The sequence below is a fragment of the Quercus suber genome, unplaced genomic scaffold (genome assembly GCF_002906115.3).
Source record: "Quercus suber isolate HL8 unplaced genomic scaffold, Cork oak 2.0 scaffold_258, whole genome shotgun sequence".
Taxonomy (NCBI): Eukaryota; Viridiplantae; Streptophyta; class Magnoliopsida; order Fagales; family Fagaceae; genus Quercus; species Quercus suber.
Window position 1 is genome coordinate 78,297 of NW_027069714.1, and position 27,273 is coordinate 105,569.

Genomic DNA, 27,273 nt, shown 5'->3' on the forward strand with positions numbered 1-27,273 from the left:
AAGTAAAGTGTCGATTACGAAGCTTTGACAACCGATTGACAGTTAGCTAGGCTTCTCTAAAATGACCGGGTTTCTACTATCGCAGGACACAACCAAATGTCGTTACTTAGGCCAACATGTGCACATGATGACCTCGTAGAAAGGCAACAGCTTAGGAATGAGATAGGTCATTTTAATAAATAAATAAAATACATTCTCACATTGCAATGTTGAGAAGCCTAACATTTTTCAGAGGGACAAAGTCCAACAAAAGAACAACCAGTTAGACTTGCTTTAAGTGACGCACTTGGTTGCCATAGATAATTTTTTTATAACTTGATTTCTATGGAGCGATTGACGGCTTAAATTGTGGTGGCATAACTACTAAAGCAATGGATTTCCATGGAGTGCTTGACCAGCTATAGTCACTCAAAAATCGCAATCTCAAGCACAAGCATCTCTGTCTCCATAAAAAGACCAGTTACAGTCACTCAAATAAAAAATCGCAATCTCAAGCACAAGCATCTGTCTCCATATATAAAAAGAGTGTTTGGTGGTATAGTTTCTCTTCTATGTGTTTTTTCTGGATGGCCAAGTCTTATTCAACCGGGAAAAGCCCTACAGCAATGTCCTTGATGCTATTGCTTGTGATGCTGATGGCTAGCCTAGACATAACAGGTCTCTCTCTCTCTCTCTCTGATGTTGTACATTATGCTCCAAAATCAAAACTAATCAAATAAAACCTCTATATGATCAATTTATAAGTTCTTATAAATAGTACATATTCCATATATCCTGAGAAGGATTTTGATTCTTCACATTCTACCATGTTTACACTCTTTTACAACATGCTCATATTCTTGCACACCAAATGTGAAACTACCAGTTACCACCGCACTTGTTGGGTGAGTTAGCACCTCTCGAAGCCCTAAGGCCAATTTGAATGGAGGGGGAGGGCTTGGGTTTGAGCTTTGGGCAGCAAGAGAAAAGTTATCTTAGGAGTTCGAGTACTTTTTTTGGGATGGCCTTAGGCCTTACAACTATAAGACCTTTATTTACTCTTCTTGGATACATCATGCATGCACAACCTCAAATCAATCATTTTTCAATTACCCTTCCATCCATATATATCGCATTTTCTTTATATAAATAAACTTAAAATTTCAAAACTATATGAATATCCAGGGAGTTCTTGAATGTAGATTTATTAAATATTTGGCAATCATATATGGTTAGTACATAATTTGACATGTTGTTCTATCTAAATCAGCTGGCAAGATAGGTGTTTGCTACGGAACAGTTGGCAACAACTTACCATCCCCAGGAGAAGTTATAGATATGTACAAACAATACAACATCGGAAGGATGCGACTCTATAACCAAAACCAACATGCTCTCCAAGCCCTTAGAGGCACCAAAATTGAGCTAATGCTTGGTGTCCCTAATGAAGAGCTTCAACGCATTGCTTCAAGTCAAGATTATGCAAACACATGGATCCAAAAAAATGTGCAAAACTATGGAGATGTCACATTCAGATACATTGCAGTTGGCAATGAAATAAAGCCTGACGGTCCTTATGCACAATTTCTTTTCCCTGCTATGCAAAACATTCGAACTGCAATATATAATGCTGGCCTTGGATATAAGAATATTAAAGTCTCCACTCCCATTTATCAACCTGCCCTTGCACGGTCCTACCCTCCATCAAAAGGCTCCTTCACGACTAAATACCGATCACTTCTTGATCCTATCATCGGCTTCTTAGTGAAGCATAAGTACCCACTACTCGTTAATATGTATCCATACTTCAGTTACATTGGCAACACTCAAAACATTCGTCCTGAGTATGCTCTTTTTACTTCTCCATCAGTCGTAGTGCAAGATGGCGAACATGGATATCAAAATATTTTTGATGCCATTTTGGATGCCTTTTACTCAGCATTAGAGAAGGCCAATGGAGGGTCTTTGAAGATCGTTGTGTCTGAGACTGGTTGGCCCACTAAAGGAGGACAGGCAACTAGTTTTGAATATGCAAAGACTTACAACTCAAATTTGATTAGGCATGTGAAGACAGGGACTCCAAAGAGGCCTAACGAGCCTATAGAAACTTACATTTTCGCCATGTTTAATGAGAATCAGAAGACTCCTCCTGGTATTGAGAACCACTGGGGGCTCTTTTATCCGGACAAACAGCCTAAATACCAAATTGAGTTTAATTAGAATGAGCAAGTCTAGCTGTTGCACTTATAAATAAGGAAAGATTTTATGTGTATTATTACTATAAATAAGACTTACTTGTAGTCCCTTTGCATGGCAGGGAACCAAGTTTATTGTATTTGTATCTATTCAAGATGTGAAAATAGTCTTAATAAAGTGCTGTTCTTGTCACAATATGATCATCTCTTTTGCATGTTTGCATATTTGGTACAATACCACATTCATTTTGCATTCAAAATTATAAATGAATGGGAGNTGTTTGGAATAGCTTTTTTTTGCCGGCTTATTTTATATTAGCTTATTTTTGTTATTATTTATGGATCCTCACTGTATTTTTGGTACTATTCATGAGTCTCACTGTACTATTTCAGCTAACTTTTACCTTTATCTACAGTGCTTTCAGCAAAAATTTTCAATTTCAGCAAAATGAGAGGATCAAATAGACCCGTAATATAATATAAAAATTGGTTAGAATTGTGAATTTTAGTGAATTGTTTCATCAATAGGGTATTAATTATGATATGTTTTAAAATATATTTTCTTATTTGTCAAGTTTTAGAGAGTTGTCAAATAAGTCTTCAAGTCTTTTTTTTTTTTTTTAAATATTCAGACTTAGTTTGATAAAAATTAAGAATTTTGTTTCTGTATTTTCTAGCGGATGATCCATACTCTTTCTTTGTGGATTTAAATATTCTTTTGAGATTTGAGGTTATTTTTTTCTTGAAGTAGACGTGTTTTGTTTTTTGTAGCTTCGCACTATGCACATAAATTTTTGAGAAATTTATTGTTGTAATCATAGATGCTTTTGTCAACCCTTCAAAATCTCTTATTGAAAACAAATTGCGACAGGCTTTCAGAATTTGCCACATCTCGTTTCTAGTTGAAGCCATTTAATCTTTGAGGTACATAAGTTGATAAATACCTTTTCCACCTTGTTATTGCTATATTCTTGGTGGTGTTTTTTAATTCTAAGCTTAGCAAGATTTCCTTGGTATACACTTGGAATGAATGGTAGCTTGTTTGGAAGACCTATTTTGAAATGTCTTTACATCTCCACTTATCCATCATTTTAAAGAAATATGTTCTTATGAACAAATCATGGGAAATTTCTCTCAAACATGATTTTCTACCATGGAATAGAAGCACCCTGATTCTCTATGGCATTTAAAAGTTTTCTGTAATGGATTTGGTTGATAGACTATGCATGACGCCATATAATTTTTCAAACAGAATAAGAAACAAAAGCCTTGGTCCTGATATGTAAAACTATGATGGTGTCAGAACTCCCGATTCATTTATAATTTTGAATGCATAAAAATACAAAAATTAATAAATTACAAAAATTTAATGATATATTATATTCAAAACTTTGCAAAGGCAACAGGATGGGATGATATAAAAGTTTTATTGTTATTCATATTGTCCTAACTCCTAATACCTTTATTGTTATTTGTTTAAGGATAAATTTTGGCTGCAAACTTGGTTGTAGTCAATAGTTACAACTAGCTTCTACTAAAAAAATTAACATGTTTACATATTTTAAAAATATAGTCGTTAGATTGCATGTTATTTATGCACACGCATCAAATTTTGTGTCAATCAATAATATTATACTACAAAAACTTAAAATTTAAATATTTGATTGATGATATAAGAAGAAAATATAATCTAATGATGAATTTGTAAAAATTCACATTTAATAAAAAGATATTAGGTGAAATTATAGTCTTTCACTACAACTAAATTTATAGCCAAATTTTATCATTTGTTTAAGAGTGTTACTGCACAACAAGTGAAAGTTTCTACTATTTGAAAAAATGGTATGAGAGTTTTTGCTATCGCACAAGCAGTATATATCAGAGCTACTATTATCGCATGACAAGACCAAATGTTGTTACCCAAGTCAACAAACATGTGCACATGATGACCTCTTAGATAGATCATTGTAATAAATAAATAAATAATTAACATTTTCTCAACGCAACGTAGAGAAGCCTAACATTCAAAAGAACAACCAATTAGACCAAGTGATGTACTTGGTTTAACTTAATTTTCATGGAGTGCTTGACGGGTTAAATTGTGGAGGCATAACCACCAAGCAATCAATTTCCATGGAGTGCTTGACTAGCTATAGTCACTGAAAAATCTCAATCTCAAGCACATGGCATCTCTCTCTATAAAATGAGTATTTGGCGGCATAATTTCTTTCATTCCAAGCTATTAGTCTTCGTTTCTCTTCTATGTTTTTCTCAATGGCCAAGACTTATTCAACTGGGAAAAGCCCTTCAGCAATTTCCTTAATGCTACTGTTTGTGATGCTGATGGCTAGCTAGACACAACAGGTCTCTCTCTCTCTCTCACTTCCTGAGTTCTAATACTTTGTACGTATTCCATGTAACCCGAGAATGCTTGAACAATTACAATAACTGTATATACATAATAAATTTCACAATTTTTGAAGTTAGTAGGTTGTGATTGATGTACAAGAAAATTAATGTCAATAATACTTCTATATGAAAGTGATATTGTACTAATCGTAACCAGGCACCTCAAATGTTGTGAAAGAAATTGTAAAATTCGTTATATAAGTAGCATTGTTGGAACAATTAACATGTGGGACGTAAGCTCACCTTAGGAAACCAAAAGACCAGTTATATGTACTCTTTATGCTTGTCTATTGTATGCCAAATATTGCCTTAGTAAAAATTATTTATTATCCAATTCTATAATCATGTTTTCAGTTTGTTTTAAAAGCATAATAAAACTATAATTTTGAGTATTTTACAAACTTAAAGAGAAAATATCTTTTAATCTTCTTAATATTTGTTTAGCATGATAATGACAGATATATAAATATATATATGGGTAATTTCATGTCTCTGCATTTATGAGTTTGGTAAAATTGATCAAATAAAAAGCTATAGGTATGAATGATAGTTTTACACTATGTTTGGAATGGAGGAAGACGGAGGGAGAGGAGATGAGAGTAGAGTAGAAAGTGTTTTTAATATACTATTTAATACATCCTAGTCATCTTCCATTCCCCTCTCCTCTACTCTCCCCTTCTCTCCATCTATCAAAACATAGGGTTAAACACTAAGAGTACCTGTAAATTTAAATTTGCGTATATGATGAAGTAAAATCTAACTAGCTTCACGACAGGTAACTTCTATTAGACTATGTATTTCTCTAAACCCATAATTGGACTTTAACGTGATGCTCTCTAAACAGTACACACCCACCTTTTTGTGTCAAATCTCAAATTTATCATTTGTCAATCACCATTCCATCCATATACATCAGATTTTCTTTGTATAAATAAACTTTAAATTTCAATACCATATGAATCAGACAAACTATAACTGTAGATTAAATACTTTGTGAGCATATGATGGGAATATGGATAAAATTTGACATGTTGTTCTATCAGAATCAGCTCCCAAGATAGGTGTTTACTATGGAATGCGTGGCAACAACTTAGCATCCCCAGGAGAAGTTATAAATATGTATAAACAATATAACATCGCAAGGATGAGACTCTATGATCCAAACCTAGATGCTCTCCAAGCCCTTACAGGCACCAATATTGAGCTCATGCTTGGTATCCCTGATAAAGAGCTTAAAAGAATTGCTTCAAGCCAGGACTACGCAAACACATGGATCTGAAACAATGTGCAAAACTATGGAGATGTCACATTCAGATATATTGCAGTTGGCAATGAAATAAAGCCTCACGGTCCATATGCACAATTTCCTTTCCCTGCCATGCAAAACATTCGAACTGCAGTTTATAATGCTAGCGTTGGAAAAAAGATTCAAGTCTCCGATCCCATTAATCAAGCTGCCTTTGCAGAGTCCTACCCTCGATCAAAAGGCTTCTTCACATCTGAATACCAATCACTTCTTGATCCTATCATTGGCTTCTTAGTGAAGTATAAGTACCCATTACTCGTTAACATGTATCCATATCTTAGTTACATTGGCAATACTCAATACGTTCATCTTGAGTATCCTCTTTTTACTTCTCCATCAGCTGAAGTGCATGATGGTGAACTTGGATACCAAAACATTTTTTATGCCATTTTGGATGCCTTTTACTCAGCATAAGAGAAGGCCAATGGGAGCTCTTTGAAGATCGTTGCGTCCGAGACTGGTTGGCCCTCTGAAGGAGGGCAGGCAACAACTTTTGAATATGCAGGCCTTTACAACAAAAATTTGATTAGGCATGTGAAGGGAGGGACTCCAAAGAGGCCTGATGGGCCTATAGAAACTTACATCGTTTCCACGTTTAATGAGAATAAGCGGACGACATGGCAAAACGGGCGGGTCGGGTCGGGTTCGGGTCTGGTCAATCGGGTCATTGGTCAAAACGGGTCATTTTAAGCAGGTCAAAACCGGGTTCGAGTCAATCGGGTTGCGGGCCGGGTCGGGTTGACCCGTATTTTTCACATGAATTTTTTTATTTTTTATTTTTATATAGAAAACAACGTGTATCTGTCATTTGAAAAGTTATACAACAAATTACTTAATGTAAAATGCATTATTTTGAATTCACCACATATATCAAGAATGAACTCAGTTAAACTTATTAATACTTATTCAACAATTTTAAAATTATACAAATCCTAACATTACAATCTAAAACAAAATAACACAAAGATAAGTAAAACAAATACACAAATTTTATTTCTATACAATATCAACATTCCAAATATAAAACAAAATTACAAATGACTTATTGGATAACTCATTTGATAAAGAATAAAAATATATAAGAAATTTACAATCTTGAAATTTAATTTTATAATCTATTATCAGTTGTGGTTGACACTCTATTTCAATTTGAGATATACTTTAAAATTTGATTGCTTACTTATTTATACGTGGTCTCTTTTATGAATATCATATTATTGTTAANGATGCCTTTAACTCAGCATAAGAGAAGGCCAATGGGAGCTCTTTGAAGATCGTTGTGTCCGAGACTGGTTGGCCCTCTGAAGGAGGGCAGGCAACAACTTTTGAATATGCAGGCCTTTACAACAAAAATTTGATTAGGCATGTGAAGGGAGGGACTCCAAAGAGGCCTGATGGGCCTATAGAAACTTACATCGCTTCCATGTTTAATGAGAATAAGCGGACTCCTGCTTACCAAAAAAATTGGGGGCTCTTTTATCTGAACAAAATGCCTAAATACCAATTTAAGTTTTAACAAGAATAGCAAATCTAGCTAGTGCACTTTGGAATAAGGACAGATTTTTATGTTTATTATCACTATAAGTAAGACTTACCTGAAGGCCCTTTACATGGCAGGGCATCAAATTTATGTATCTATCCAAGATGCTAAAATAGTCTTAATAAAGTATTGTTCTAATCACAATATGATAATCTCTTTTAGATGTTTGCATATTTGGTACAATAGCACATTCATTTTGTATTCAAAAGTATACATGAATCAGAGTTGACACCAACATAGTTTTACATATTAAGACCAAGGCCTTCGTTTCTCAATCTGTTTGAATAATTCTATGGCACGCTGCTTAGTCTGTCAACTCAAATTCATTGCAGTAAACTTTAAAATGGCCACAGAGAAATCAGGGTGCTTCTTGTCCATGGTAGAAAATCGTGTCTGGGAGAATTCCCATGATTTTTCATAAGAACACATGTCTTTAATGATAAATAAGTGGAGATGTAAAGACATTCCAAAATAAGTTCTTCAAAACAAGCAACCATTCATTGCAAATATATACCAAGGAACTCTCTACAAAACTTAAGAGTTAAAAAGAACACCACCAAGAAAATAGCAATAACAAGGGAAAACAATATGACAATAACAACAACAACAACAACATAAAAGAGAGAGAGATTAAATGGCTTCTACCAGAAACGACAAATTCTGAAAGCCTGTCAAAGTTCTTTCTTCAATAAGAGATTTGAAGGGTTGACAAAAGCGTAATTACAACAATAAATTTCTTCACAAGCTTCACATAATCTTAACTTGAAGTTTCTTTAGCGTCTTTTTAGAACCAGTGAATGAACCAGCAAAATTCCACCAAAAATAAGGACCTGCTATCACTGATTCAAACTTAGGCGTATTGTGTTATGTCCACTAAATTGAATATCTTCGGGAGCCCCCATTGACTGAATTTATTGCTTTATATTGAGGAGTAAAGCTGATGCATATTAAGGTCACTAATTGCTATTCATGCTTAAAGATATCTGCTGAGGAACACCTCTCTTTCTGATGGTACTAATGGGTTCACTATCAAAAGAAGACCAAAAGGATAGCCCATCCTTTTTTGCAAAAGTGTGATCAAAGCAACTGTCCAGGTATCCCATCCGTTGCTTTGGTGTGCTTAAAGACCTTGTTTTTGCCTTGACAGATTCTGTTGCACTCAGGTAAGTAGGAAAAATAGGAGAATTTGGCATCAAACTGTTATTACCAGCTGAATTCTGTTTTGCATGACAGAAAGATCTCCGTGGGAATGACCATTGTGAATCCAGTCCAAGAAAATCTGATTTTTGTTCATTTCTTGGTTTAAGTTGTGTTCTTCCATGCCTTTCACCCAGAATGAGGACTGTAGGTTTAAAAGTATCTAGTCCTTCCCTATTCCAAGCCTCCTTTTCCATCCATTGTTCTAGCCGGCAGCTATTTCTTCCAAATTCCTTGTTGTCATCTGATTCTTCCAGCATATGAGTATTTCTCCTCTCCTGAGAAACATAATTTGGTGCAAAACGTAGATATCAACAGAAGAAATTTAATGCCTCTTTCTTTTCTAGTTATCAGTGAAACAGGATAAAAGAAATGTGGAAGCAAGCAACATTTAGGAATGAAATGCTTCTCTCTTTTTCTAGTCATAACAGATTGAATTACCCTGTGTGAAAATGAATATTTCTTCATGCGCTCTCTTTTGATAATGGCCTCCTGCTTTCTTAACCATATGGCTTCCATGTCTTCCTTTGAAAGTATGCTGTGATCCCAGTTTCTTTCACTGCTGCCTTCAAGCTGTTGATAACAAAATCTTGAGTGAATCTAATAAGAAAACATCTACACATAGTTGATTTACAGCCTCATTAAATAATGACATGTTCACAGAAACTTCAAGATAAAGACATTCATACACGTTAATTCTTTAACAAGCAAACTGATTGGAGATCTTTGTCATAGTCATTTCTCTATACAGATGGTACCACCTACATCTAGGATTTTTTTTTTTTTTATAAAAAAAAATCTCTCTAAAGGTTGAAAGGCACTACGAACACAGGAAAAATATTGCTTTGAGATCCACTGAGTTCATTCATAAACAATAACATAAAAGGGCCACCAGCCTCTTGGTTTTTCAGAGCTCATTCTTCTTAAAAGGGGTTTTTGTTTTTTGACATTCTTAAAAGTTTCTTTGAGAACACTTTAAAGGCATTCATCAAAATTGAAATATCTCACTACCTTTAAGTCCTCTTCCAATTCCTTTTTTTCCCTGATAGAATGTTTCTTATCACAATCTTTACAGGTTTCATCTGGAGTAAGAATACTCCTTCCCTGGACCTCTGCCTGTCTTTTTGCATTGGGTGGCAAGCACTTTGATGTGACTGCTTGGCGTCTCACAGCACGTCCACGTGCTATGGCTTGAAGTCTTACTAATCCTTTCAATGCTCTGAATGCTTTCCTTGCCTGTTCCGCTCCCATTTGGAATTCAAATTAGGCACAAGAGGCAAACATTTTTATTTTTATTTTTTTTATGTACAAAGTCAACACATGTGAAATCCTGCTTTCAAGCTCAGCTATTACCTAGAAATTCAACTAATTGACATTAATACTAGGGGCCCATACTGTTTTGAACATTAACATCTATAGAGAAATTAGCCCGCCTTATCAGAATTTAGATAAAAATTTTGAAATTTCAGGAATATATAAGAATTTTGGATGCATAATTCTTTTTTTAAAATCAATTTGGCTAATATTTAGGATGACAAGAAAAACTAAAATGAGTGTCCTTTGTAATATGTGATGAAAAAAAAAAAACATTGTTTCTTACGGTTTGCTTGTTTGGTCTCTAATTTCGAACTCACATTTTTATATTTTAAATAACATACACTTTTTCACCCACACATATTTCAAAAAACTACAAAAATCTCATCTCAAACTACAAAAATCTCATCTCAAACTACTCTACCAAACACCCCCAAATCCTCAAATTGTTATTGCTGTTGAGATCCCAATGCATTGTAAAAGCCTCTCATTATCTTTAAGAAGCATGTGAACAGCTTGAAATATTTGGAGGTCTTTATAGCAGAGTGACTACCAATTGACACTAGATTTTCCCAAGCTATTTGCTCAAAATATCAGTTAAAATGATTCAAAGAAAAAGGCAGTTATCAACTGATTTGTAAAAAAAGTAAACAAGACCGATTTGAAGGAAAAAGAAATACACTAATAGACATTTAAGCTCTACTGAGATTGAAAACCTTTGCACTTGAGTACCAGAAACCATTCTAGAAGCCTAAACAAACAAAAATTACTTGTGGAGAAAGATAAAGCAAATGTTTAAAGGAGCTCACAAGATGTGCACGGTAAGCACTTTGAATTTTAATGGCAGCCAAGTTTCTATCTTGCTGTATGAAATGCTGGCAAGATTGAGATGCGCTTGTAAGTCGGACAACCTCAGCTGCAGCATGGGCAGCAGCCACTGCAGCCTCAGCTGCAGCTGCTGTTGCTATGGCAACAGTCAAAGCATGCTTTCTCTGCTCTTCCGTTGCTTCAATTAGTGTTCTCTGTGGTGCTGTGAGTGCAGGGTACTGCTTATATTTAACCTTTTCTAAAAGCCATCTCCGCTTCTTTGATTTCTGAAAATGTAAGGAATAGAAAAATTAGCAAAGAGGAGTACTAGAAATGACCATTTCATACAATGAAAGCAGAAGGATGTAAATCAACTTTTTCTAGTTTCATCTTCACCTCAGAAGTAAAGAGCCTCCTCACCCATCCAAACCAGCTCTTGTTCTTTTTAGCCATTGAAGATTTATATGATCATATTGACCAAATTCATCAACATCAGTCTATATTCTTCAAGTAGGAATTAATTCGTCATACAATTTCCCTAATTTTTTTTTGTTTTTTTTTTAAAATTTTATTTTATAAACATATAGGATAGTGGGAGTTAAAACCCGAATGTCTAGTTAAGAGGTGCGAACCAAATAAGCTAAAGCCTCTCATGGAAGTAATTTTCTTACTCTAAACTATGTTTTAAGGCCCTTATTTTTCTTTGTTTTTAGGATGAATTATAGTTAATACTCTTGAGGTTTGGACTAATGACAATCAAGTCTAAAACATTTTAAAATTGATCGATTTGGTCTCTAATCACTGTAACAAAGAGCAAAAAGATAATAACAATTTAAGGACTAAATTCATCAGTTTTGAAATGTCTTGACCTGGCTGGCCCAATCCTCGTAAAAATCCACTGTATTTTACATGCTCGTAAATATCCACGTATTTTACATGTTTTTTATTTTTATTTTTTATAATAAGGTGTTTTGTAAGATGGTTGGTGGGTGGGAAATACAGAGGTCAAAAAAGGTAAATTGACAAAAACAGACGTTTGAAGTGGTCAGGGGCAGTTGTGAAAGTGACAGTCGGTATAGCGCGAAAGGGAGGCAAAAGGGACCCTCATGAAATTGAAGACACTAACTCTTAAGTGACAAGCCTCATCAGTCATCTCAAAGTACCTACATTGCATAAACAAACCATAATAAGACCACCTAAGACCTCATACTTCACTTCAAACTCCATAGAGTAATAATGGGTTTCCCTTTTCCTACAATGTTCTTGCTTCCATTCTCACTCCCTCAACCATAGTATTACTTGAGTCACTTTGGTCTTGAAAAGCAACACTGACCAAAAGCTTGAGAAAATCCCACTTGGGATTTGTCATCAACAAGGTATAAAGTGAGTCAATTCTTGATTTTGAAGCTTTAGCATTTTTTCTTTCTTTCTTATCATTTGTGATCTTTTTCTGGTTGAATCAATGATTCTCTTTACTTGATAAAGCAAAAGGGAAGGTACTTGTATACTTTTTTAGATATGAGTAAGTGATTGTTTTAGATTTGCATTCATAATTATCAACTGAGAAATAAAAACATTTATGGTATTGAAATTGTTAAATGTTCGTACTTTCGAATTCATTCAGGCCAAAATGGTTTTGATGAACTGAAATTCTATCATAAACAGGGTCAATTATTTGTTTCCCAGTGTGTTTTCTCTAGAAAATTGATTAAACATCTTTATCATCTAGAAGTTTTTTTTTTCTTGGTTTGTTAAACTTATATTGAACTTAATGTGGTATGGTTGTTTTTGTTTTTCCTTCTCAGATATAGGGTCTACTTGAAGAATATAGACTGATGTTGNTAAAATGTAATTTGAAACCATAAATTCACCAAATCCAGACAAAAAAAAAAAAGGTAATCGTTCAGCAATTTCCCTAATTTTTTTGTTTTTTTTTTTTAAATTTTATTTTATAATTCAATAGTTGGAGTGGAGGAATTAAAACCCCGAATGTCTCAGTTAAGAGGTGCGAACCAAATAAGCTATAAGCCTCTCATGGAAGTAATTTTCTTACTCTAAACTATGTTTTAAGGCCCTTATTTTTCTTTGTTTTTAGGATGAATTATAGTTAATACTCTTGAGGTTTGGACTAATGACAATCAAGTCTAAAACATTTTAAAATTGATCGATTTGGTCTCTAATCACTGTAACAAAGAGCAAAAAGATAATAACAATTTAAGGACTAAATTCATCAGTTTTGAAATGTCTTGACCTGGCTGGCCCAATCCTCGTAAAAATCCACTGTATTTTACATGCTCGTAAATATCCACTGTATTTTACATGTTTTTTATTTTTATTTTTTATAATAAGGTGTTTTGTAAGATGGTTGGTGGGTGGGAAATACAGAGGTCAAAAAAGGTAAATTGACAAAAACAGACGTTTGAAGTGGTCAGGGGCAGTTGTGCTATATCAATTCACTATTAGGAATATATATATGTGTTGCATTTCCAAGTTTTGTTTAAAAGGTGAAAACATAGGATTTGATCGATTAATCTGAGCTTGAGAAATGATTTGGGTGAATTTTCATGAGTTCATACTACGTTTTGATAGGTCAAGTCATAATTAGAATTAGAAAATATGTTAAATTTTTAAGGTCGGTTTTTTATGAGTTTCTATGAAGAAACCAATACCAGAGAAAGAGGACAGGAATTTTAAAATTGTTGTTTAAAAGGTGAGAAAACATGGGATTTGATCCGTTAATACAAGTGATTGTTTGTGGGAATGAAAGGTTCCTCTATTATTTGACAGGAGACAATCTACCTGAAGTTTTTATGAATATCTTACCCAATAAATATATGGCTTCTTTCATGTGGAAAGTACAATTTCTTTGTGGACCAGTTTGTAGTGATTATTGATTAGCATAGCAATGGCCTGCTCAAGGCTTTATTTAAAGTTTATAACCTAAGAACATATTATGATACTGAGAAATGTACAAGTTATGGTTTTGCTCCTCTTTTCCTTGCTTTCCTTCCCTTTTTTTTTTCTTTTTTTTTTCTTTTTTTTTTTAAGTTTTGGCTAACCACTATGTTTAGAGTTTTTTGGGCACCTAGCTAATATGTAGTTTCATCATTCTACTCACACCAAGTAATTACAAGAACAAGTCCCTTGGGGATGGCCTCAAGAAGCTGGCTAAAGGTTTCAAACACATCCCTTCCTAATTTTAGTCCATTTCCATGTTAATTCAATAATCAAATTTAGGGTAAATTATATTTAAACTTTACACTTGTGGTTCAAATTAGTGGGAAAGGGGCATTCGATTTTATTTTTTCTCAAATTAAAAATCTTGTATTTTAAAATTGTATTAATTTAATCCTCTAATAAATCCTCCAAATCAAACCTTAAAACTTCAAAATATAAATGGATATGAACCATTTTTTTTTAGAAATAATTACAATATGCTGCTAACCCCGCAGCTCGAACCCTTTTTCCCCAATCTCCCAAACACTTTGTGCATGGAGAGGTGTCAATTCAGCTACAAAGTCTTTGCAAATTGATATGAACTTTGAAAGCTAAGGATTTGTTTTGAAACAAAAAAAACTATAAAGTTTAATTTTTAACAATTTCAAATTTAAACATTTAATTTAAAACTTTTGAAATTACTAAGTTTAATCAAAACGACCCCTAAGATATATATTTAAAATGTAATTTACCCAAAATTTTATTTTACAATAGGATTAGAAGCATATTAAGCTGATAATAAATAGCTCAGGCTCAACCTTAGTAAAACTTTGTTTATATTTGTCTAATGAAATCCAAATCAACCTTTTCTGTTCAGAAACAAACTTGTGAACATGAAACTTAGATTATTTTATAAGACGTAGATATACCATTAAAGATTTTTGTGTCTAAGTTTATAAATTAGATTAGAAGATATACAATATCTATAAATTTAACTTTTATATATATATATATATATATATATATATTAGATGAGTAATATAAAATTATAAATTATTTAGTTCATGGTTATATTTGTTAGTTGCTAAAATTGATTAATTTTATTTATAGGTTCATAAATGAAAAAACTAATTTAACATCTAAACTATAACTTAAATTAATATAGCTATGAAATTTTAATCATGATATTTTCTTTGTATGAAAAGAACATAAGTTTGTGTGTCGCCTTTGGATGATTTGAAATTGCCGAAATAAATTGTTCTTTCAGATAGGATGTGTTTTTTGGAAGTGGCATGGATCTTGGAGGATATTAAGCTGATTTGTGAACAATTTGTTAGTATATCCTTTGTTTTTTTTTTTTTAAGATGCACTTTACTTGTGTTGCTCTAGCTCTTGCTAGAGTTGCAAAAGAGAATGAGGAGACCATTTGGTTAGAAGAATGCTCATCTTTTCTCTTTCCCACTTTATAACATGATATTGAATGATAAAGTCTACTATCGTTTTCTCTAAAATAAAAAAATAAAAAAGAACATAAGTTTTAGGTTTTTTTTTTCTTGTGAGTAGAGAAGAACATAAGCAATTGTGAACAGGTTCAACTAAAATATAATTGTAGAAATTAATGTCATATTGTTGAAAACACTAAGAAGTGTTACCAATTGAAATACAGGGCCCTTGAATACATTCATATAAAATTAATGTCATGGAAATTCTTGCCCCTAATGTTGTGAACATTTTAGGAATTTGGCTTTAATTCCAGTGAGTTTGGGGGAATTTATTATAGTATTGCTCTTAGAAACTGTTTGTTGCATGACATTTCAAGGCACAAAGTTTCTTTAAAAATAGTCAAATTTAGCTATGGTTGTTAAATTTTTAGGTAGATTAGATTAAACATATGACATTATTCAAAGCCAGTGGCAAGATTGGTCCCCTTTTCTTTTATCATTAGCCATGTGAACTGCATTTGACTTGTCCAAGAGATTGGAACCTTAGCTCTTTGCCTTCACATTGTGGCCCAGCACAGTGAGACCCATATTGGCTTTTTGCTAGTTAATGTTTTGAGACGGAAAGTTATAAATGTTGAAATTCCTGTAATTAACATAACACTCTTTTTTTATGGATGGGCGTGGCTAGGAATTTGCTTAACAAATTTGGGCTGACATGAGTAGTCCCAACTGGAAGAGATAAAGTGCCTTTTGAGCTGTTTAATGGCCCAAGTAAATGACCTCTTCTTAATTTTTTTTTCTTTATTAATTCATTTTTATTGAAAGACAATAATGGTAGACTACACAATGGGGTAGCCTTCCAAGCCCTGCATTCTCATTAGTTTTTTTTTTTTTTTCCGGGCGTCCGATCTCTGAGGCTCTTAAACAACTGACTAATCTTTTAGTGAATATAGTCATCTTATCCCACACACATCGAATAATAACAAACAGAAATTACTTAAGTTAGCGTAAAATATTGGTTAAGAAACTTGAACTCAAGACCTTATTACCTTATTCGTCAAATAAGGGGTATGTTTTATTGATCAAAAGAACTACAGTGATGTAAAGAAAATTGGGGAAAATTTTTCTTAACTTATTTAAAATACCATCATAATTAGTGATTTGTAAAGAGCTGATTGGTCCAGTTGGTCAGAGCAAGAGAACTAGGAAGCAATCTTCTCAGTCATAGTTATAAAACCTGATTTAGAGATGAGATACCCAACATTTAAACTCTTTCTGATCTAATATCTACAATGATTTAAATCTTGCAATTTTTCTAGTTATTAATGTTGCATGTTTGTAGAATGTCAGTCATAAGATTCTGTAGTTATTGTTTTGTTCCTTTTTTTTAATTTTTTAATGATGTTACCTAACTTGCTGCATCATCCAACTGGTTCAAAAACAACTAGCCCATAGCTTCCCCTTTTTTTAAAGAAAACAATTTTATCCTTTTAGCTGTGTTTCAAAAATATTACTAACTCATAAAAGTTAGAATCAACTTTGCTTGATTCCACATAAAGAAGCATTTTGTGAACAATGTCAATTCTTTTCATCACTTGGATTTCAAATAAGTTGACCATCTAAGCATGAACAATATTAAAATCAAATTGCATATGCTTAGTTTGATTACACAAAACTAGAATAGCAACTTGTCATAACAAAGAGCCTCTTATGGATAACCAAAAGGGGAAAAGAAACATTTTCATAGTAATGTACCATCACTGTCGTTATAATTACACACACATCCCCCCCATTTGCCAACATTAATGCATTGCTTAACTTGATTTTGATATTCATTAGAAAATTGCAGTGTTATTATGATGCTTTCTTCTGGATTTTAATCAAGTATTCCTTCTTTTATTAATCTTATCTAAGTATAGAGAGCGGCAGAGCCATGAGAGCTTTGATTCGAGAGGCCGTGGTCGGTGCATTAAGATAATTTTACACAGAAACACTTATTACTGAAAGAAACAGAACCCAGGAAAAGTGCTTCAGTGAGTTTCTAGATATGGAAGGAGACCTGTTATGATGTGCCATGAAGCTGTTTTAACTTAAAAAAACTTTTTCATTTACCGATTATCGTAGGAGTTAGCCTAGTAGAGATGAGCCTAGGAAAAAATTCTTAATTATATAGATTGATCCATAATTTATTGTGGGAGTAGAATGAAGAAACTATAAAGCTAATAATTTGAAAAGCTTGAATAAATTTAAAACTTAGATGAGGAAATACATTCCCTGTACCTATTCATCATATATCTGGCTTAAAAAGCTCATCAATATTCCTAGAGTTAATAGATACTATGAAAGCTAATAATGTGTCATGTTAATAAAGAAAAGAAACAAAGGGAAAAAAAAAAAAGTGTGGCCTCATGTATTTAAAACATATCCAATCTGATTATAAAATGTACACGCACATATGTACATCATGTAACATGTTTGATCTTTTGTTTGTGGGGGGTGGTGGGGGGCGGAAGAGAAGAATATGCAATGCATATACTTGCACAGATATTATTGGTCCTCTTTTTCTTTTCACAAATGTGATTAATTATATATTCCTTGATGGTACCTACCCAAGGTAACTCTGCTGTGTACTACACCGTCCTCCATCCTTATCCAAGATTTAATAGAGAGAGGCTGCTGAGTGATTTCTATAATTCTAGCTCCTCTAGGCCAGTTTCCATAGCCACCATAACCAGTATGCCTAGCATAGCAGAGCCAGAGTTTCTTATAGGGGCAGCACCAGTCCAATCCATGGTTATGCCCAACAAATACTGCCTGCAACAATAAAAAGAGAGAGAACTCAAAATGATCCCATTCATATCCGTCAAACCCAAGCCATAGATTCATTTAGTTTCTGATATTCAAGAACCCTAAGCATACATGTTGCATATTAAATATGTGGTTCCAATTCCGAGCTTTTCTCAAGCCAAAACTGATCAGGATTTTTTCAACTTTCTTGCCAAAACATTAACATATTTGCTTATACTGCTTCCACATTTAAAAGAAAGATATAATTACAATTACCAAAACTCAGCTGACCATCCTAAACTGCATTTAGATGATTTAGGTGCAAGGGTGTGACTCAAATGTCATGGGTGCTTGAACTCATATTTTCAGGGAAATGTATTGTGATAGAAATGAAAAAAGATAATGGTACCATACAATCATGAAGAACCAATTTAAAGGGGAGGGGTAGAGCAACATGATAAATTAATCATGATGAATAACCAAAAGAAACATAACATGAAAAAATAAAATATAAAAAGAAGAAAAAGAAAAAGAAAAAGAAAAGAAAAGCTCCTTTTGACTGCAACGAATTTATAAAAGACACAAATACAAGGTACTCAAATTTCAACAGGTCAAAACAAGTTTTCATTCTTTTCTAATGTAATTCTTGTCAATTAAATGGAACAACAACAACAAAAAATGGTAATTTTGGGCCACAAAAGCCAAGTCATACAAATCAAGCCAGGCAAAGCCTGGCCAGCTTGTGTATCAAGAAATTCCCTATTTGACTTGGTAATAGTAATCAATCAATCCTGCTGAAAATGGGGTCATTCAAATTTCAAGGTCAAATCTAGACCCAGTCTGTCTAGGAGCACTGATGTGTATCATGTGTATGAAGGTATATGTACTTTTGTATGTACATATGTGCACATGTTTGTTCCTTTGTGTCGTTACCTAGAGAGCAGGCATCTAACATGAATATATGTATGTATGTGCAAATCTATATATTTACATAAGAATACGATCATGCATTGCTTATCTTTGAAATGAATATAATTATGTGTGTCGTACTTGCTTATCTGTGTGCTTACCTTGACAGAAGGCCTTTTAACAAGAAGATCCATGATACCCAATTCAGCTTCTTGAGAAGCAACACTTTCTTTGTTAATTAAGCCTACACAAGGCTGGTGTATTCCAAACCGTGGAGCAACCTTCTTATATGCTTGACTTGGAATATGCCAGAATATTAGCTCGGGCACGCTGTCAGGTAACACTAAATTAATTAAGAATATGAAGGAAACAGATTTATTTTTAAAAAAATGAATATTCTCCATATCTTATGGGTGAACTTCAAAGAAGAAAACCAAAACCTCAGCATTGTCAATTACAACTATTTGCCTCAATGGAATTAACCTTTCTTTCCTTTTCACTTTCTGTTTAATCAATCCACATCAGGAGCAATGTTCCAAAGCTTTCTGTTCATTTTATTCCTTTCTCTTGCAAACCATTTAAATCAATGAACTAGAGTCTGGCTATTTAAACCTTGTTTCCAATTAATTGTAGGCAATGCTAATAAGGTTCCACAAAAAGTAGTTAAAAAAAGAAGTATTTCTGTGTTCTAATACCTTGAGTTAGGGTTGATCTCTTCAGATTTTTTCTGGAACCATTCTGCTTGGGCATTTGAGATAACTTCTGGATAGGACCCGCCGCCAGAATCTAAAAAGTACAGGTATACCACAGGTGATTTTGGATCATCTGATGATGAGACTTGGAGAACATAGTTGGATATACTTGGCCAAAGATCTTTAGGACCATTGCTAGAATAAGATAGCACATCATGCTCAATGTCGTGTTTTATCAACTCAATACGCTGTGTGCCTCTGAAGCTGCATGCTTCTTCTCCTGCCAGACATAATGGCCCCATCAGAGAGAAGCTGATATAAAAATCTTTAAAGCATCCCCCCCCCCCCCCCCCCTCCAAAAGTATTTAAATCTCTCATAAGAAGAGAATCATATATTATGGTACTATTGAGAATTTGCATGTTAGGATGACATCATTTTCTATATTTTCAAATTTTGAAATAGTAATATATTATGGAAGATGAGAAAGGAAGAACGGAAGAGATTAACATGGTTTCATCACTAAGACCTACGTACACAACACCAAAAGCCAAATGGCTACATCTTCATCCTCTTGATTGAACACATTACAAGGGAACTCAGACTTATAATGGAATTTACAGAATTTAAAAATAGGTAAACAATCAGATTATTACATACATATTTTGAATGTGATCTTCACATTTTTATAATTGATTCCTCCAATCCCTTGATTTACTCCATGCAATCAATTCCTTGATTGTCAACAATTTGTGCAAAATGCCATTCTTGCCAACATATATTAAACTATTATAAGTTAGCAAAAATATATTGTTATGAACTTATGATTACTGATTAATTAGGTATCCCATCGCTAATGCTATCTTCAAATTATAAACATCATCTAAAAGGCTATCTTATGTTCATTTCAAAATATTGCGTGAGGGGGCTTTATTTTATGGTTCACTTGGTTCTGTAATTTCAGTATTCTTCATCATTGTTTTCATGAATATCTTTTTGACTCTGTATCAGCTTACAGTAGGCCAAGCTCCAATGAGGCAGCTGTCTGAAACAATGAGAGATCAATCATAATCCTGGGAAACACTGACAAACCCAAGGAGTGTTGCCTGTCACTAGTGATGACTGGTTTGTCACCAGCCTTTTTACTCCACATTTCATACAACATGCTAACCTGAATATGTCGAGTTGACTGCTGGGCAAACAAGTGGAGGAATTCCAGGGGCTGAAAACCACTCCATCGGCCATTCAAATGGTGCATCGTCATGGTTTCCAAACACACTGGCCCAAGGAATATTTCTGGATTTTGTTGGAGAGATTGCCTGATCCCAATACAAGCTGGCATTTGCTATTGGGATATTGTTGGCTGTAATGACATCTCCAAGGTATACAACAAAATCTGCTATCCAATCAGTTCGTTAGAGTATTAAACCAAAAAACAAACTATAAATAAATAAATCAAAATATTAATTATGCAAAAGGACTCTATATCAAGCTTTGCATGCTTAACTTTTTGAATTGAACAATCATTGGAGTAATTTATCAGGGTAGACCAAAACGTTAAGCAAAAATGTAACCTTTTAAGTCAGCTGAATATCAAACAATTCAAGATATAGGAATAGAGGTGAAATTTAAGTTTTTTCAACATAATGCACTAAGCCAGAAAATAATAATGGTCTTGTCACCTACAATGGGTGATAGTCACCAAGTAAGTGAGACTTATTGCCCAGCATGTTAGTACAGTATAGATAGGACATTAAGACATCATATGAAAATTTCTTTGTGTAGCATTCAGAACTAACCATTTTAACAGAAAATAAAACAACAAACCCAACAAGTTCGTCATGCCTTTGCAATGATCCCTATTTTTTTGGCACAATATCATAATCTATTCCATGGAGAGTACCCATAAAAAGGAAATAAAAACTGTGTATGTCAAAGTGGTACCAAGCATGCCTTAACACCAACAACACGTTGAAGTGTAGCAATTTGAATGTGTGGTCATGTAATTATGAAACAAATGCTATATCTATATGAAACCGTTGCCCCCACTAGTGGACATCAATTCATTGAATAGAATCAATAGACTACACTCAAAAGTCCTAATTATTCATTGTGGCAAGGTCGAACCCGCCAAATCTGCTCATAGCTCTTTGTAAGGAACTACACAACTGGTCAACTGCTGTTATTGTTGGATGAGAGCAATACGGTAAGCAAGATGTTAAGCTGCCCGTGATGTTCAATATATGAATATCTATATATGTGCAGCATAATAACCTAAATGTATAGACAATTTGTTTCTTGAAACTAAGCTAAATTGGGGTAATCTTAATATGAGTTAATCTAATTTGATCAACTTTGTCAACATTGAAATATTTAGAAGTCTAGACTGTACAACCAAGTCTTTGTCCCAAAATATTTAGGGTCAGTTATGGATTCTCAATAGACTAGTCAGCGTTGACCACATGAGATATCCATTTTTAATACTTCTAGTGTCCGAATTTTGGAAACAAAACTAAAATTCAATAGCATTTAAAACTAATAGATAGACCCTTCAAGGTGCAATTCTAAAACTTGTTTCCCCATTTATTCTGACATGACAAAAGAGACAACAAACATGTAGTAGTAAAAGGGTGTAAGGCCCATATCATTGCTATTTCGAGTCACATGTGCAAGACACTTCACAAATGACCCACATGAACAAGTTGCTAAGTTAGTAGCCCCAGATTACTAATCCCAAACTCCCTTCAAGAAATTGGACTTAATACATTACATAAAAAAAAGTGTGCATTCACAAGTACTAAAGTATTATCAAACTAACCATTAATATAAGTTATGGGAAAGGTTTTGCTGCATACTTGTACAGGAGTATGTAATAGCAAAAAGAAATGAACAAGTGTGTAAGGTCTACCTGATTATGTGCATTGTACAAAACCCCTGAACACATGTTCCTTTTATTTTGCAGCCACGTACGCCTGTATGTAACAATTGCAGTATTGCAACAAAACCTTTCTCATAAACTTGAATGCAGCAAAACCTTTCGCATGAACATGAGTTGACTTTTCTTCTGTGAGCTCTCAAAAGTCAAAACCATATTTCTAACGATGAATTTATATACACACTTCACTTTAAAATTTTGAAAAAAACGAAATACTTTTTTAAAATTTTATAAAAAATTCTTTTTGAAAAAGCATCATCCTTTGGACCTTTCCCCTTGGTATTAATATTTAGTAGGACAATAACAGTGACATGGCAACTGAAACAACATGGTACAACAACCACGTTATTATCACACAACACAACAAAGCTAGCTAAGCTAAGCTAGCACATGATTGAGTAAAAAAGAAGTGATAAAGTCACCTGTAGTAGTTTCGTTGTCCAGCACAGTGTTCATGACCTTTACTGAGTTCACGTCCTGGACTGGACCCCAGTCTGTCCACGCGTTCTCCCCAAAATGCAGGTCTGCAAAAACCGCTATCTTGAACGCTGCACCCGCCCGCATCTGAACATACCTCACACCGCATGGGGCCTTCGTTGTTGGTGGTGGAGGTGGAAGTAAGGCCAGCACTTGGTCATCTAATCCGACGGTCAGGATGAAGAGAGAGAAGCAGGTGAAGGATAAGATCGCTATTTGGGTCTGAGTTTGTGGCCTCTTCAACTCCATTGAAAGGAGAGAAGAGAAGAGAATTTGGGTGCAAATATATTGGTTTTTTTTTTTTTTTTTTTTGGGTATCAAGGAGGTGATACTTTGGGTGGGTGTGGTGGTGGTGGGAGTGAGTTTTGGTGGGAAATTGGAGGAAATGACGAAATTGTCCCTGGTCTGATTGAGATGGTTTTGGTTTCTTATGATGCCCCTGTTTTTTAGCATATTTTTTATTAGGCTCCCCCCAATGGATTTTGTCATTTGCAATTTGACTTGAAGGAACATAACTCAATTATTCTAGTCCGGGGCAGCCCAATATAATTTGGAGCCAAGCAAAAAGTTTATGCGGAATCTTTAATGTGTAAATATTAATTAAATAAAATTATTTAATGCTAATCAAATCAAGGTTAATTTAATTCTCAAAAAAAAAATTAAGGTTAATTTGATATACATAATTTGATGAATAATACCAATTAAACTAATATTAATTTCATAAAAAGAATTGAATATCATTGTTGAACTATTAATATTAATAAAAAGAAATAAAAATATATTAAAATTAAAAAAGATACTTTATTTTAGATATATGATGATACATAGTTAAGTAAAGTTGTATTCTAATTTTTATTTTTATATCTTGTTTTTAAGAGAGAGAGAAAGAGAGAGAGAGAGAGAGAGAGAGAGAGAGAGAGAGATTATTTGATATGTGGTTTTGTAGGATATCTGTTTACAAAAACTAAGGTCTCAAACTATTATGGGAGATTAATTTATAATTGATGATTTAACACATTTGCAGCATCTTTTTGAAACATTTTAGGATTTTAATTGGGTTAAGATTCTATTGGTCTTGTACTTTGAGAGTTCTAATAGAAATGAAAAAGAAAAATGTGCTAATTAAAAGCACTATAAAATTTTCAAAATATAATGTGACTTTGACTCTCATTGATGAACTTCATCAATTTAACTAATGAATGTTTATATCACTTTTTGTAATTAATAACATAGTAATTTGTAAACTAATAGTAAAATTTGTAGTATCCTTAACATTACTAATAATAATTAAAAGCTAGGAAGCACAAGTGCGTTTCGGAACTCGGGTGCGGGTGCGGGTGTGAGTACGGGTGCGAGACTCGGCAATCTTTGAAAAAGGTGAGTGCGGGTGTGGCGAGACTTGGCGATTAAAAAATTATTAAAAATATTTTCATTTATATTTTTAATATATTACTAAGCATACGTTTTCACATTATATATACATATATCAAATTTAAGAGCAATAATAGTACAAAGCAGTCAAACATTGTCACCAATCTACAATTAAAATTACAACCTGCAACTACAAAACCCTTTAAAGCTCACAAGAACCGAAAAACAAGCACACAAACACACCAAAAACAGCATAGAGAAGAGATAGTGTTTGGACGAAATCGGTTTTTAACAAGCACACAAACACAACAAACACAACACAGAGAAGAGAGAAATCATAGAAAACAAAGACTAAAAGGGAAGCAAAGAGAAGAGAGAGCACAACACACCTATAGCCGAACACACCACAGAGAGGGAGAGGCCGAAGGTGGAGAGCACAAAGAAGAGAGATAAGGGACGGAGTGAGAAAAAGTCTTTTGGACGAAGTGAGAGTCTAAGGGATTTAGGTTAAGTTCAAACAGTGCATTTCGCACCTTTTTTTTTTTTTTGAATTTCGGCCTGACTCGGCCATTTCGGCTTGAACCGGTCATTTCGAGTTTCGGCTGATACGGCCCGAGTCGACCCAATTCATGCCGCGTCGATGCGAGTTAGGGAGGCCACGTGGCAAGACGCGGCCCGACGCGACACGGACTTGCGCTCAGCGGCGTCCTTGCCGCGTCGCTACGTCTCGCCTAGTCCGACTTGTGTGCAGCTCCTTCGAAGCCGCGTCGGTGCATTCTAGATAAAAAGTACAACATGCCTTTAAAATATATATAATTTTATAAAAATTTGGACCTTTAACCATAAGAAGTAGGGCCTTTTCCCCTAAGGGAAATTTTTTATTTTTGGTGGGGCGTTAGGCTTGGGCCTAACTTGCCTAAGCATTGGCCAACCCTGATTCTAGTATTTTTCAACAAAAATGTTCAAGATATAAGGTGATAATTTTCGACATGACCTACAAATACATACAAAGTTAACAAGATAGGGTTGAGCCTTAGCATGTTCGTGTAATATTCAGGTCGATACGAAAAAGCAAACACATGAAATTTGTTTTCAGTTGTATAACCCCTTTAACTGAGCATCATTTTACCAATTAACCCTTTAAAACTTGAGCTATATAAACATATTTTTTCATCTAATTTCATCTTCTCTAGGCCACTTTTAAATTTATGGTTGTAATTATATTTTCGTTGTTGGAGATTTTGTTTAGAATTTAGTTGTAATGTATACATGTTATAAAACACAAGAATTGCTATTAACAAGTTATTTGTATTAGGTAAACATGTCAACTTGGCTTATTAATCAAATGGGTCTTGTCAAGTCATGTCAATCGTAACATGTCATGTTTATTAAACAAGCCATACGAGCCGTGTCGTGTTACTAGTTTAATAAACATGTTGTGTTAAGGTAGGGATCCTCTCACAATTAATAACATAAACATGGATTGTCACTCATTGCTTATCTAGTATTCAAATCCTCCCTCTCCCAACTATCAAATTATCCAAGAAAAAACAAAAACAAAACATAGAGTAATGCTAAAGACAAAATATTTTTCACAACAAATGTAACAACTATTATTGATTTTTATTTGGGTCTACCATTAACATCATTTTATTATTTAGTATTCCTAGCTTGACAATTTATCCATTGTGAAAATATTTTTTTTTGTATCCACTAAAAGAATTTTTTTTTTAGTCTATCATTTGCCATTGTAAAATATTTTTTTTTTATTGTTTTTAATCTTGAAAAAAATATTGAGTTTTTCGCATAGGGAACCATTAGACCAATCCCTAATGGTATTAAACAACCACATTAAAGTTTTAGTCTTATGGGACAAGTCATGAGTTCAATTCAAATTCAATCACTCTTCCCACTTATATGTATTTGATATTTACATGATTTCTTTACGGGTTGTATGTGTATCCACTAATTATCACTTTGAGGCAATGGGGTACCTATCGTCATACCGAAATCTACATTCAAATTAAAATTGAATCTACTCAAACACTAAAGTAGTAACAACAGTATAGCTTGTCTAAATTCTAATCCAATCCAACTCCAACTATTTAATTCCAACAAATCCTAATTGTTTTTGTTGGAGTTTTTATTTTGGTAGTTAAATGCTACCTTTCCTGGCATTATGATTTCTGGCTCTTTTATGATGGTTTTTTATTTCAAGAAGTAGCAACGTAAAATAGCAGTAACAAAAGCTAAACATTAAAACTGAACACTATAATCTAATGAGTGCTTCGCAAACCAACTTTGACAATATACAAAAATAGAGATGGGCATATCATATATTGATACACCACACTTTTCTCAAAAAAAAATATATATATATATATATATATTTTTTATACACTAATATCATAAATTAAAAATTATTAAGTACTTTTAGAATAGATACGAAAAGTGTTCCATATTAAATAAATAAATAAAAACTACATAAAAGTTAATTTTTTACATGACTTTTTTAAGTCTTTTATTTTACATGAACATGATTTTATTATGTAACTAGTTTTTATTTATGTGAAGTGCGAGGTTATTGTATAGTACAATATATGTTGTCTTTTCGACATATGCCCTCTATGCAAAAGAGAGGTGGAAACTGCTATCCATGCCATTTGGGAGTGTAGTGTGGCTCAGGATGTGTGGGCTGGTTGTGTGAGACGGTTGCAAAAATCGATGGGAGGTCAACTTGATGTGCTGCAACTAGTGGAGGAGTTACTGAGAAAGTTGACTACCGAGGAGCTCGAACTGTTTTTCGTCCAGGCCTGATTGATTTGGAGCCAACGGAACTATATCATCCATGGTGGGAATATGCAAGATCCGACTCGGCTGAATAAGAGAGCAATGGAATGTCTAGAGGAGTTTAGGGAAGCCCAACAACACTTGGCGGTTCAAACGTCCATTGCTAGTGATGACAATGGAATGTCTAG

General features: G+C 33.8%; 3 protein-coding genes and 1 pseudogene across 3 annotated transcripts; 2 read left to right on the plus strand and 2 right to left on the minus strand.

Moving 5' to 3' along the window:
* The first annotated feature begins 408 nt into the window (after window positions 1-408).
* On the plus strand, window positions 409-2,370 carry LOC112006852 (glucan endo-1,3-beta-glucosidase, basic isoform). Its single transcript, XM_024039157.2, has 2 exons — window positions 409-657; window positions 1,250-2,370. Exons 1-2 carry the CDS (start codon window positions 552-554, stop codon window positions 2,197-2,199), a joined length of 1,056 nt encoding a protein of 351 aa, XP_023894925.1. The 5' UTR covers window positions 409-551; the 3' UTR covers window positions 2,200-2,370.
* A 2,078-nt stretch (window positions 2,371-4,448) lies between these two features.
* LOC112006835 (glucan endo-1,3-beta-glucosidase, basic isoform-like) lies at window positions 4,449-7,405 on the plus strand (annotated as a pseudogene).
* A 496-nt stretch (window positions 7,406-7,901) lies between these two features.
* Window positions 7,902-11,255, minus strand: LOC112006850 (protein IQ-DOMAIN 12). The gene is made up of 5 exons (XM_065781147.1): window positions 11,144-11,255; window positions 10,750-11,034; window positions 9,638-9,862; window positions 9,068-9,199; window positions 7,902-8,904 (listed from the first exon to the last, which is right to left on the minus strand). Exons 1-5 carry the CDS (start codon window positions 11,198-11,200, stop codon window positions 8,386-8,388), a joined length of 1,218 nt encoding a protein of 405 aa, XP_065637219.1. The 5' UTR covers window positions 11,201-11,255; the 3' UTR covers window positions 7,902-8,385.
* Window positions 11,256-17,514: 6,259 nt separating this feature from the next.
* On the minus strand, window positions 17,515-23,254 carry LOC112006851 (probable inactive purple acid phosphatase 16). Its single transcript, XM_024039156.2, has 5 exons — window positions 22,870-23,254; window positions 20,684-20,908; window positions 19,518-19,794; window positions 18,984-19,152; window positions 17,515-17,940 (listed from the first exon to the last, which is right to left on the minus strand). Exons 1-5 carry the CDS (start codon window positions 23,171-23,173, stop codon window positions 17,707-17,709), a joined length of 1,209 nt encoding a protein of 402 aa, XP_023894924.2. The 5' UTR covers window positions 23,174-23,254; the 3' UTR covers window positions 17,515-17,706.
* Between the last annotated feature and the right edge of the window lie 4,019 nt (window positions 23,255-27,273).

What these genes read in the sequence shown, in the direction of transcription:
- LOC112006852 (XM_024039157.2), top strand. Translation starts at nt 552, where the DNA reads ATGTGTTTTTTCTGGATGGCCAAGTCTTATTCAACCGGGAAAAGCCCT. An exon ending in GGCTAGCCTAGACATAACAG is followed by an intron (nt 658 to 1,249) that starts GTCTCTCTCTCT and finishes TATCTAAATCAG; the next exon opens with CTGGCAAGATAGGTGTTTGC.
- LOC112006851 (XM_024039156.2), bottom strand. Translation starts at nt 23,173, where the DNA reads ATGGAGTTGAAGAGGCCACAAACTCAGACCCAAATAGCGATCTTATCC. An exon ending in AGTCAACTCGACATATTCAG is followed by an intron (nt 19,795 to 20,683) that starts GTTAGCATGTTG and finishes TATGTCTGGCAG; the next exon opens with GAGAAGAAGCATGCAGCTTC. An exon ending in TTAAAAGGCCTTCTGTCAAG is followed by an intron (nt 17,941 to 18,983) that starts GTAAGCACACAG and finishes TTATTGTTGCAG; the next exon opens with GCAGTATTTGTTGGGCATAA.
- LOC112006850 (XM_065781147.1), bottom strand. Translation starts at nt 11,200, where the DNA reads ATGGCTAAAAAGAACAAGAGCTGGTTTGGATGGGTGAGGAGGCTCTTT. An exon ending in GGAGGCTCTTTACTTCTGAG is followed by an intron (nt 11,035 to 11,143) that starts GTGAAGATGAAA and finishes TTACATTTTCAG; the next exon opens with AAATCAAAGAAGCGGAGATG. An exon ending in AATTGGAAGAGGACTTAAAG is followed by an intron (nt 9,200 to 9,637) that starts GTAGTGAGATAT and finishes TGTTATCAACAG; the next exon opens with CTTGAAGGCAGCAGTGAAAG.